Raw genomic sequence first — 12,433 nt, 5'->3', positions numbered from 1 at the left:
CCGGATGAGGCGGCCCCTGGCGGCCGCGGCCGTTAAACGCCGGCCGGGCGCGGGCGCGACCCCCGCGATGGCGGCGGCGCGGTGAGGGCGGTGCGCCCGGGGCAGCGCGGAGGGCCGAGGATGCCGCTGCTGTACGTGATCCTGCTCTCGGCGCTGGCCGGCTGCTGCCTCACGCTCCTGCTCCAGCTCCTGCTCCTCTACAGGAAGAAGCCCGAGCCCCCCGGGGCGGACGGAGCCTACGGCGGTCTCGTCTACGCCCGCGTGGCGCCCGAGCACGGCCTCAGGGAATACCTGCAGGGCGCGGAGCCGGCCGGCGGCCCGGCGTCGGCGGAGCCAGCCCCCAGCCCGGCCCCGGCCTCTGCGCCCGCCGCCGCCCCGGGCCCCGAGCCCGGCCCCAAGCAGCAGCAGCCGGAGCCCCCTCCAGACCCGTCCTCCCGTGAGGAGACGTGCCACTTCCTCAATGCCATCTTCCTCTTCCTCTTCAGGGAGCTCAGGGACACTGCCCTGGTCAGGGACTGGGTCATCAAGAAGATCAAGGTGGAGTTCGAGGAGCTGCTCCAGGCCAAGATGACAGGGAAGGTGCTGGAGGGGCTCAGCCTCAGGGAGGTCTCTCTCGGCGATGTCCTGCCTGTCTTCAAGTCCGTGAAGCTCATCCGGCCGGTGATCTGCAATGGGGAGGGCTGTCCCGAGGAGCTGGGCTTTGAGGTAGATCTGGAGTACAATGGTGGCTTCCACTTGGCCATCGACGCTGACCTGGTGTTCGGCAAGTCGGCCTACCTCTTCGTGAAGATCTCCCGGGTGATGGGGAAGCTGAAGCTGGTCTTCACGCGCCTGCCCTTCACGCACTGGTTCTTCTCTTTTATGGATGACCCCGTGATACTCTTTGAGGTGAAGTCTCAGTTTGAAGGGAGGCCCATGCCTCAGCTCACTTCCATCATAGTGAACCAGTTCAAGAAAGTAATTAAGCGCAAGCACACCTTACCCAATTATAAAATCAGGTGAGTTGTCCTGCATCCTCAGCATTACTTGGGGTGGTGTGCAGCAGAATTGCTGCTTTGCTGTTAGTGAGTATTAAGCATGGTACGTTGCTTGTCTGCTGGCAGAAGCTTTCCATGAAAGGAAGGATCATTTTCCATTTATAACAGGTGGAGAAGCCATTGCACGGTGAGGTTGTGGCATGCCCTCAACTGGGTGTAACTAAGTGGCAGAATTAATGTGTATAAAAAGTTTTGGGGTCTTATTAGGTGTGTGGTAATAGGACCATGATATCCCTCTTCAGAAGAGGTAGGAGGATGTCTCCATGGAGAGTGTGTGGGTTTGGGGTGTCCTCCCAAGCTTCTGCCACTGGTGAGCCACCAGGGCAAGACTTGTGGCTTATGCTTACCTATAGAGGTGAGATGATTATTACTTAATATAAGAAAGGGTAGAGTTCACTCTCTAAGGAATATTTTTGAGATCCCATGATATGGGCAGTACACTTCTTTTCTGGTCTGCTTAATTCCTTTAGTAATTGGGGGGGAAGTCTAAAAGTTGATAAGAGAAATATTGCCACTACTGTGGTAAGTAAAACTTTGGGGGACCTTTTGTTTAATGGGTTTTTTTTTTGTTTGTTTGTTTGGTTTTTTATTATAGTATGTTTTCTTTTACAAATGCACACACTGCAGCACAGACTTCATTATATAGTGAATATAATGAAATGTGCAGTGATACCTCTGTAGCAGAAGTGGCAAGAGGCATATGTGCTTTGTTTCTGTCCTCTGATATTGATATCGAATGTCTTACCACTGTTCAGGTACTGTTTCCTTTCTCTTATGTCTTACCACTCGTAGGATACCATGTTTCCTTTCTCTCTTGTTTGTGCTTTGTAGCTTTTGTTATGTGTTAAGTAAGGATTTCAGTTTTGTTTACCACATTCTTCTGCAATAAGCCTTTTCCCTGAAATTCGTGAGAGATGACTAACTGAAAATGCCCATTTGAATTTTGAAGTGTAATTAACCTTGTAGTGATGTAATTTTTAAAGCCTTTTCAGCTGGTTCTCCTGAAATTGAATTTATAAGAGCTCTCACGAAAGTGGATTTTTAAAATATCCAGGATTTGGATAGCCCTGTCAGGGCAATAAGTAGCTTTGTCAGGTAGTGTGGTAGTCCTTTCAAATTTTGAGGTACCAAATTGCTCTCCAGAAGAGAGTAACCCCTGGACAGCAGGGAAGCTGCTGTCAAGAGCAAGTTTGCTTCCATTCTCTTACTGTTTTGTAGAGAGTGAAGCTGTAAACTGTGGAGAAGAGCCCGAAGGAGAGGCTGTGATAGCACAGTCGTGGTGCAGAGTCAGCACTCCCAGCATACCCAGAAAGAACAAATGAACTTTGCACTCCCTAGACCAGCTTTTAGGGTTCCTGTGCAACCAGTGATGATGTGTTTCTCCCCTTCAGCAGATGTAAATGGATATCTTCACTTTGCCTCTGAGAGATGCATGGGGACAGGAAGGTGTTTTCATTATTTAGTTGGAGGTAGTAAGTTTTCCATATGTTTCTCAAACTTTCTGCCACCAGAAAGAATGAATGAGGCATGTGTGAGGGACTGGAAGGGCAAATAAGGCAAATAAGGAAAGATGCAGAGCGCAGAGCCTGAGACGGAAATGAGAAGTGTGAGGATAGAAGGTAACTGACACTAAGAATAATACATGAAGCATAAAGAATTACAAAATGAAGAAGAATTAACTTTTAACATAAAGTGTTCTCTCTAGTTAAAGGAGTTGGGAATTTATGAGTGTTTCAGAGTAAAATGCAGTATCATAGCTGATTTCCACACTACATAGTGGCTGGTAGCCTAGTGTGTTCAGTGAAACAGTGTCCAACTCTGATATGGTGCTTTTGACCTTTACATTTTATGCCATGTACTGAACATATCATTTCAACCTCCTGTGTTGTGAAGGGGGCATTAAGGCAGGACACTAAGCTCATTGCACATGAATGGACTTGTCCTAAGAAAGGAAGACAGGGTCATTGGTGTCCCAGGTGTGTCCATAACATGGCCTTTAAAGCTTCAGGTGGGAACTTTTAACTGTCCACAGTAGCCCAAGGTTTTGTGGAATACAGACTAAAAGTACAAATTCTTCACCAGCATGTCCCAGATGAGTTTAGGCAGGTGAATGCCCAAACTTGATAACAACTGAATAGTAGCAATATACTCTTAGGTGGTGGCAGAGCTGAGAGTTCAGGTGTTACTGAGAACTGGTTTGGAAAACCAAGTCCCTTGCTGATAAGACGCAAAACTTGGGGCTTTAAACAGAGTTGTAAGATTACATTGGATTTGGGGTTATGGTATGCTAATATATTTCTTAGCAAAGAATAGATATGAAAAAGTCAGGAGTTTCTCAACTGCTTAATAACTTGTTACCTTACTTAAAGCTTAAAAGTTTCTCAACTACAGGGAACGTGATTATTCTCTCCTAATTTTTTCCTATTGCTTATATGCCTTTAAGTACATAGTCAGTATTTGCTTCCATGTGTAGTTCAAAACCTTTTTGGTGTGTCCCTACTCTTGCTCAAGTAACTTTGTAAATAAATCTTTGAATAGCAGTGATTACAACGTTGCAAACAAAAGCACTTGGAGTGTGAGGAGTTCTCTCTTCATCTGGTTAAAAGGGGCGCTTTGCTGCTCTGTTGGCTTCCACACTGAAGCCCACAGAGGAGTTGTATCTTGTTTCAAGGTGTTAATTAGCATATAAAAATATGCCATTTTCTTTGGCTTTTGTATTAGGCCACTTCTCGAGGTTATTACTGGGTAGTGGATGGCAGATGAAGAGAACTTTTGCCAGTAGTTGATTTTGAACATCGTGTAGCTAAGTTTGAGTTACAGATCCTGGCCTCCTCTGTTATTTAGTTATAAAATACTGTATTAGAAAAATGTGTCTTCATATGTGTAGTGTCTGTTGCTACAGCCAAATTACTACACAAGTACTTTGTATTCTTTCCAGTTAGGTACAAAGTTTATGCAGCAGAGCACTGATGGGTAAGATCATATTTTGTATCGTCCATTTCTAGGACTGACTTTGTGTGATCTGCATAACTGTACCTTGAAAGTAGGAAAAGGCATCTTGCATTCCTGCTGTGCTCCTTAAGAGTCTCTAGGGAAAGGCACTGTAGCCTAGTTAGTGCATTTAAAGTTTGTCTAGAATTTTATGCACTTTTTTTCTCCATAAAAGCAATTGTCTACTAATTGAAAAAGAAGGGATGCACTTTATGTCTAAACAAATAAGTAGCAATTTGTGTTTTACTCTTATAGCATGTAATCGCTTTTCTCTGTCTCTTTAATAAATGTGTTTGTGTCTGGCAAACCACCCTGTTTTGTAGCTGCTCTACCATTGAATGGAATTGCTATCTTGTATAGTAGAATTTGAGTAAATGGATGTAAGGCTGATGGTAAAATCCAGTGAATGGTAGGCTGGGTTTTTCTTTTTTTTTTGTCATCGTTGATAAAGGATTTATGCAATTGATAATAGCAATAGTTATATTTTATAGTTAATGTGAATGTATTTGTTGTTTTGTAACAGAAATGCAAACAGCTTTTCTGCAAATATTTTGGTCTGTCAGAACAGTGTCTTGTTCAGATGTGGGGAAGATCTAATACAACTTTTTTTATTCTCTGGTATACATGAGTTCTACTGCACTTTTGGGAAACAAAATAACTGTAAGTTAATATTACATCTTTTTTACTACTAGCTGTAATGAATAATTGCAGGTATCATTTATTTGACTCTAAATGCTCCAAACTCTATTTTGACTTGACTTAACTTTTTAAATTACCCTTTTTTTTAGTGCTAAGATACATTGACCAGTGGGTAGAGTTTGAGAATGAGCATGGAAAGCCTTGACTTCCCTGTTGGTTGGTTGTGATGTGAACTGCTGGTGTTCTGCAGTGGCCACTGACCCACTGGCTGTCTTATTGTCCCCAAATCTTTCATGCTGGCACTTTCAGAACTGTGTTCAGTCAGTCTTGCATCTGCATAGCTTGACTTGATGCTGGATTTTTCACGTAGGTTTCTTTTAGTAGAGCAGGGCAGTGAATACTATCAGCAGGAAGCGGGGTTTATCTTGTGACCCGAGTTCAGCTTTTGTTTTTTCATTATACACAGTCAGTTCTTTAATGCTATAGACACTGTTCATGTTGGTTTTAACTTTATCTTGTCCTTTTAATAGTGGCTATTAAGATGGTTAACGCTAAGCTGCAGTCCCTTGCATTGCCATAGCATGTTTAGGATTTAGAGGCACAAAGTAAGGACTATTTCAGATGTCTGTCTCCTTACTCGATGGTGCTGTTGCAGTAGTCATGGGTTCATCTGTGTTAGTTCTCTAATGAGCTGTACCTTGCTCATTAACCTTTTATTAAGCTGCTTATGGTGACAACCTTGCTATGCGCCCCCTCACCTCAAGTTTACACTGGTTGTGTGGTGTCCAGCCTGTTCTTAATAGTTGGGTGTATTTTTGCTCTTTTGCACAGCTCCTGATCTTGCTTTTAAATTTTGGAGAGGTTTGGGTTTTGGGTTCCTTCTAGGCAATAAAAACGCAGTTTGCCATAATGAAGATACAAAGCCTGGTATGTATATGTAAAGTCCTTCTTCTGTCAGGATTTAACTTCTGAGTATTTCTTAAGCAGTGATGTAAAAAAACCTGACAGCTGCTTTTTTTTTCCTGAATGAAACATCTTGCAAGTTCATCCGTTCAGATTCTAAGCAGAGCTGGTGTTGCCTGAGCAGTGGGTCAGTTCTGTATATTTTAGAAACACTTTGTTTCTTAGTTTGTTACATTAAAAAACTCGAATATTTTGTATTGATACTAGCCTGCTTTGATAGACTATATTTGCTTTATTTTAACACATGCTACCACAGAGGGGAATAACTTTCTTTTCTTTAGAAGTATTCTCACAAAGCATTGCTTCTACCATTTCTATATTGGGTGTTTAGATTACCTCCTCTGGTCGCTTCCAACATGAATTTTCCTTAGAACTGATCATTTGCATTATATTTAGTCATGTTAGATAGTTTTATGCTTTATTTGGAAGCTGGGGCTATATTGAATTTCTCTGGGAAGAACAATTAGACTAGACTATTTTTATTTACCATTATAGAAGGCAATTTGAGAGTTACATAGTAGTTTCCTATTTTTGGCAAAACTTAAGCCTAGAAGTCATGTAAATAGCTATTGATTTGAAATGTGTTTTACAATAGAAATTACTTCATAACGAGGAAATGGAGGTATTTGAAAAACTATAAAATTTTAAGAAGGCTGTATTATTCATATGATGAGGCTATATACAGTAGTACCAGAAATAATCAGAGCTTGGACTTGTGAGCAGGTCTTTGCTTCAGAGACCTTTCTCTGTAGCTGCTGCAAAGGGAGAGATTTTCTTTTTGACTGGATTTCTACTGTAATTGATATGAATCTCTCTGCTGGTTAAATCTGTAAGACACTCCTGTTTGAATTTCTCATTCCTACTGGTGCTGAAAGGAGAGAAGAGTCATTTGTTGGGTTTTTTTATTGTTTATTTTTTTTAAGGCCATGCCTATTCTAGATACAAAAATCTTCCAATGTACAAAAGCATTAAGAAAGCCCCCAGGATCTGAGTCCTTTTCTGCTCTGCAAAAATTGATGGTAAAGCAGCACTGTGATTTGCAGACTGTCCCAGAGGTACTGCCCTGAATGATGCCAGCACAGACTATTCTGCTAATGGCAAAGTGGTGATAATTTGACTCAGTAGATCTGTCTGTAGGTGGTAGTTTCATGCTTGAAAGATTATCTTAGTAGTGCATGGACAAGCAGTTTTTCTTAGTCTTACAGGAATTGGATAAATGGGTCTGTAGGCAACCTGACACACAATAAACACAATCAAACCTCAGAACAGCAAATATTTTCATTTTTTTCAAGGGTGCTACATGTGTACAAGGGAGCTTTGTAGTGCAGAGCTTCTTACTGTTTTGTTTTGGGAGGCATACATAATTTCTGGAGGGTCACTAAGTACAAGTTTCTTCACATTGTATGAAATTATATGGTACAATGTATGTATGTAAATCTTATGTAGCTATCAAGTTCAAATCCGTTGGTTCTAAGGGTTTTGAAACATTTTTAGTCATCTTCCCCAGCTCCAGCACTTCATGAGTTTTCACACTGGAAGGATTTAATTCTGAAAGAATGCCAGTTTGAAACTTGTTCATTGTAAAGTCAGATTTAATGAGTGACCAGCTACATACCAGACATTTCCCAGTATACAGGTGACATTCTTTTCAGCTTAAGAATGAGACTTTTTCTGTGGTTAGTCAACAAATCTTACATTTTCTATTCTTACCTGCAAGGGTGAGGAACTAACACATCACTGACTTGAGATGGTTTAGTGGAAAAAATTGGGAGGTATAGTCAGGGATGGAGAAAAAATCTCAGTTGGAGGGGGAGATGGATGAAGACACAAAAGAGTAAGTGTTGGTGATTAGTATCTGCCTTTTCTTGCAGCTAGAAATCCAGTAAGCTTAATTGGTCTGACACAAAAATAGGACCTCCTTCAACTTTTCTTCCTTGCAACAATATATAAAAGACTGTGCAATAATAATGAAAAGAAAATTACCTCATTTAATCCTTTGCTGGTTTGTATTTAAAAGTTACTTGATCTTAGTCCTGCAATGAACTTTCATGTGGATAGTGAATAAAGACTGAAAAATCTGCTAAGATTTATTTAGTATTTGATGGTGTTTCCTGTTCACCAGCATTGAGACCATGTTTCTGTTCATCTGGGCTCTGATCTTGAACTGATCTGCTGCTCAGTGAAAATAAATATGGATCTTTTTATCAGTTGTCCTAACTTGTGTTGCTTTCAGTGCATATGAATAAAATATGAACTAAGCAGTAGTAGTGTTTATTTTTTGAAAGGTAACTTTTTTCAAAATATAAATCATATAGGAGTTAATCACTTTACTGAACTGTAGGCACCTAAGAAATGTCTGGGTTTTGTTCTGAGCCTGCCTGCTGAAGCAGGTAGGTGTGTTCAGGCACTGGAATTGGGCTATTCTGAACCACCTTTTACAGGCTGTATTATAATTTTTAGACTCTGTGCATAGATAGCATGGTTAATATTCCCTACCTGCCACACAGAACTGAACACTGGGTTTCCCTGAAGGAGATTACTTCAAGGAACAAAGATACAGAATTTACCTGTAAAGATATGTAGCTAATACATCTCTCAGTAGCTCATTTGATGTAAAAATGTAGGAGTCTTTTTTGTCTAACCTATTTATATGTATTAAATGCACAAAGCAGTTAATCTTTTATTGGCAAATGACACTTGATCAGAAAGCTCTTAAAAGCAGCCTGGGTAAGGACAGTAGGTTTTAGTGGGATAGAACAGTGCAGTGCTGGTGAAGCTCAGTCTCAAGCTGCTGGATTCACTATTGGAGCTAGTCCTCTCATGTTCTGGATTTCTGTGGGAAACTGCTTATTCTGCATTCCTGCAGAGATTGCCTAAAGTCACCCAATCTGTTCCTGTGTTTACAGTTCATGTTCCTGCTTGCTTGATTTAAAACAGTTTTAACATTTGAGTATTCTTGATATTATTTTTTCTTTAGAGTATAGTCAAAGACTTTGACTCCACTTCTAGGATTAATAAGCTTTATTTTCTAAAATGAGTATGGCGAGAAATTAGCGACCCACATTAGGTTACATTAATAGATAATTTGTGTCACCCCAGTCTGCTAAAATCCCTGAATTGTGGAAGTACAAAAACCTTTGGATGATGATCTCAAACCATGCTTTCATCCAGAAAAAAGCAATAATCCAATGTGATGATGAAGACTCCTACATCACACCTGCCCAAGGCCATTAAGGTGCATCTTCTTCCCTAGGCACCCTGCCTTCTGGAAGGACTCCTACCCTTGTGCAGCCCTGGACTCTGCTGCAGGACCCAGCTGGAGCCTGGCAGAGTTTTAGACCTGTCTGTGGCCAAACATAGCTCTGCAAACTGCCAGGAGATGCTGGCCATAGCAGACAAGAAAAGAAAGAGAGGGAAAACCTTACATTTTGTGAGGTAAAAAACCCACAGAAATTGTGTTCAACCCTGAGTTGGGCTCTGGAGAGCTACTTAGTTTGGTATTTTCTTTCCCCTACAGGCTGCTCTAATTCATTTTAGCCTTAAAACTATGGGGTACAACTTACCTTCATAACATTTTAATTCCCCTGTTCAGTGCTGCTGGAGTTCAGCAGAATGGCCTGTGAGGACCAGAGTCCCCAGCCCTCTCCATTAAAGCTGTTTCATATAATGAAAAATACAGGAATTCTACTACAGCAATACAGTTCACACATTTTTGAAGGCTTACCAGATGTCATAAAGCTCTGTCTGAAATAGAGTGTGTATTACAGTGATCAGCTGATGATAGTTAATCAGACTGTTACACGTCCTCAAAGACAGTAATTAATTGCCAGATATGACTAGCATAAAATTAGATTATGATAACCACTTGGGAATTAATTTTTTGGCAATTTTTTGTTGCTTTAGCTGAAAAACTTACAGGGACACTTTGAGATGTAAATTTAAAAAAATTCTTTCTGTCCAATATTTTTAAATTATCTGTGGACATCTAATGGAAATCATAACACTTACATACTTCGTTCTGACTTTCTTAACTGTGACTTAATGCTAATCAGGATATTTTCCTGCATCAGTGTCAATGGCAACATTGTTATGAAAAATGCTCACTCAGAAGGAAATGTGTACAAGTACTACAATCTACTTTTGTAATGGCATTGTGTTGTTTGCAAGTGAAATGAAGGTAGTAGTACTGGTCATAACTACTACCACATATGTAAAATGCTTTAAATTATGCTTAAATCTGTGAAAAATACCCGTCACATGTTTTATATGTAGTATCTTAAAGGTAACCCATTGTGTAGTCACTTGTGTAGTAAATGGCTTAAACCATTATTAAACCATTATTCCTGTTTGCCTAAGCTCAAATAGGAAGAGTAGAAATGGAAGATCCCAGTCTTGCACAGGGCTTCCTGGTGGTGCTTGGATCACCTCTGAATGATCTGGCTTGGTGAATAGTTCCTAAGTAATTAACCAGGGGTTATGACTCAGAAAACTTCAACAGCTGTGTGGTTTTTTCTTGGTTTGGGTTTTTTTTTTTAAGAATAACTGCATACTTGCTAACAAAACCTGATGCCACATGTTAGAAGAAACAAAACAAAGCCTAATGTTTCCAAGCAAAGAAAGAGCCCAGTGAATTAAAAAGGGAGGTGGGGTGGGAACAGCGGTGTTAGTCAGTGGTATTGTTTTAAAACAATACTACAAAAACTCAGATGGTTTCTTCTTTTCCTCTGTTCCTCTGAATGAAGAGCAAATTAGAGAAAGTATTCAAATTTCTAATGAGGTTGGTAGGAAAAGGTTATACTAATTTGAGCAGCTGCTTCTATCAAATGTAATCACAAGTCCTAATTGTAACTTGCCATGAGGGATGCAGGATTTGGAAAGGGCAGGAATCCTTCCTGTTAATTAATCTTACAAACCCTTCCTGTGTTTGACTGTCAACAGTGGTGCCACAGGTCATGTCCAGACTGAGCTTCTGTGTTATTTGATCCTGTTTATTGTATGGGTCTATTAATAAAATGCTGTGACTTGCCCTGTGGTGTCATCTTTGCTTGGGGGACAGCTGGCAAGTACATGGCCATGGTGTGTCCCTGGGTCCATGTGTGCCCTCCCCACCACTGCAGACCCTGAGCTCTCTAAAAACCAGGCCCATAATGACTGCTGTTTACAGCTTCAGGGTGAGCTGTCAGTCATCTCAGCTTTGAAAATGGTACTACGAAGCCTGAGCTCCCAGGCAGTGAATTGGAGCATCTTCTGTCTTGTCAGAAGTGACTGGATAAATGTAGATTGAGGAGAATCTTCTGCAGTTCGAGCATTTTTAAAACTAACTGGAGGAGTGAGGATAAACCTTGGGAAGTCTCTTGCCTAGAATTCACAGTAGATACAAATGTTTTTTTCACTTTTGGTTTACAGCTGTCAGAGACTGCTTTCATCAGTGAGACAGTTGTTTTCTGTCTAAGCAGCCTGAGAGATGTCCCTTTTTTCCGCATGGATATAGGCTAGGGTTTAGAGCAGAGGATTAAAACTCTTCAGCTCAATGACTGAGTCGTGTTCAGAGCTTAGACTTCTCACAGAACATCATCTTTTTGCTATAACTGGGATTGCAGACAGGTGCTATTTGTAGAGGCTTGAGACCTCCTTATGGGAGAACATACTGCTGAAGTGAGCAAAAGCTAATGTTTGCCTAATATCAGTCACTGGGACCAATCTCTAATCCAGCTGGCTAAAGGTAGACTTCTGGGGTGGCTTGGCTTTTATTTGCTTTTCTGTGTGTGTACTTTTTGTTTTATGTTGTTTGTTTGGCTTTTTCCTGCTGCTGTTTTCCTTGAATGCCTAAAAGCTGGTTGCTAAACCACACCTACTTCTCTTTCAGCTCTATGTGAACATAAGCACATTCTGTGTTTTCTGTCCCATTTGGAGCAAAGCCACAACAATTCAGGCTTTTTGGTTAGACAGGGAAATTTTGTCTTCATCCTGTCTGAGTTACAGCAGGATTTTCATCTCTTAATTTGAATCAACAGGACCTGAAAACTCAGGGATCAAACAGGCATTGACTACATTGAGTTAACTAAGCTGTTTCAGTAGTTTTGGAATTTAGGATTTGGGAAGCTAGTGTTCTTGAAATGCAAAAAAGTATGCACGTGGTCAAGTCGATCTGGTTTGTGCTGATAAGAAAGAAGTTTTGGTAAGATTTGTTTTTTACCTGTGGCTATTTCAATCCAGGCAGTAAAACCATATTGTTAAGACTCTCCACGTTGTATTTGCAATTTCTGTCATATAAGCAAGAAAAAATCTACTGTCTTTTTTGAAGAAGTTACTAAGTTGTTTGCATTTATTCTTTTATTTGTTCTTGTGGAAGCCAAGAACAAATTGAAGTTTGAGAAGTGTCTTGTCTCGAGTGTATGATTCACAATATACCTCAGAATTACTGAGAAGGTAGAAGACTGTAGTTTAAGAATCTGTGAAACTTCTTGGAAGAAAAAAAAGAGAATAGTAAAATCCTTGCCTTTTTTTTTTTTTCTTTTGAGGACTTGGTTGAAGGGAAGAAAAGGGCGCTGTTCGTATATTGAGAACTTGTGTGTATGAGCCTCCTACATGGTGTGGCAGAATATCCTGTAAGACAGTGGGTGGATTACTAGATCTGATTTGTAGTTTACCATAACTCGTTATAGAAACCTACCATAATTTGAATTGTTAAAGTCCCCTGAGTGTGAATACTGATACAGTTCAGTAGCATTATTCCTTGAGAAATTAGTGGAAGCTGGAGAATTGCTTTTGTAAAATGTATAACAAAATCTATAAAGAAACCA

The 12,433-nt window shown here is 40.5% G+C and overlaps 1 protein-coding gene across 2 annotated transcripts in view; it reads left to right on the top strand.

Annotated features, from left to right (window-relative positions):
* The first annotated feature begins 16 nt into the window (after nucleotides 1-16).
* Nucleotides 17-12,433, top strand: part of PDZD8 (PDZ domain containing 8) — a 53,476-nt gene continuing 41,059 nt past the window's right edge. For both annotated transcript variants that reach the window (XM_042019422.1, XM_042019420.1), the window contains exon 1: nucleotides 17-998. In XM_042019422.1, the coding sequence (XP_041875356.1) occupies nucleotides 121-998 (878 nt within the window). In that variant the 5' untranslated portion in view covers nucleotides 17-120. The remainder of the gene's footprint in view (nucleotides 999-12,433) is intronic.

This window comes from Corvus kubaryi, unplaced genomic scaffold (genome assembly GCF_017639235.1).
Source record: "Corvus kubaryi isolate FWS band 111438036 unplaced genomic scaffold, C.kubaryi_AGA036_p1.0 138, whole genome shotgun sequence".
NCBI lineage: Eukaryota > Metazoa > Chordata > Aves > Passeriformes > Corvidae > Corvus > Corvus kubaryi.
The sequence above is the reverse complement of the archived record's forward strand: the minus strand, read 5'-3'. Positions and strand labels throughout refer to the sequence as shown.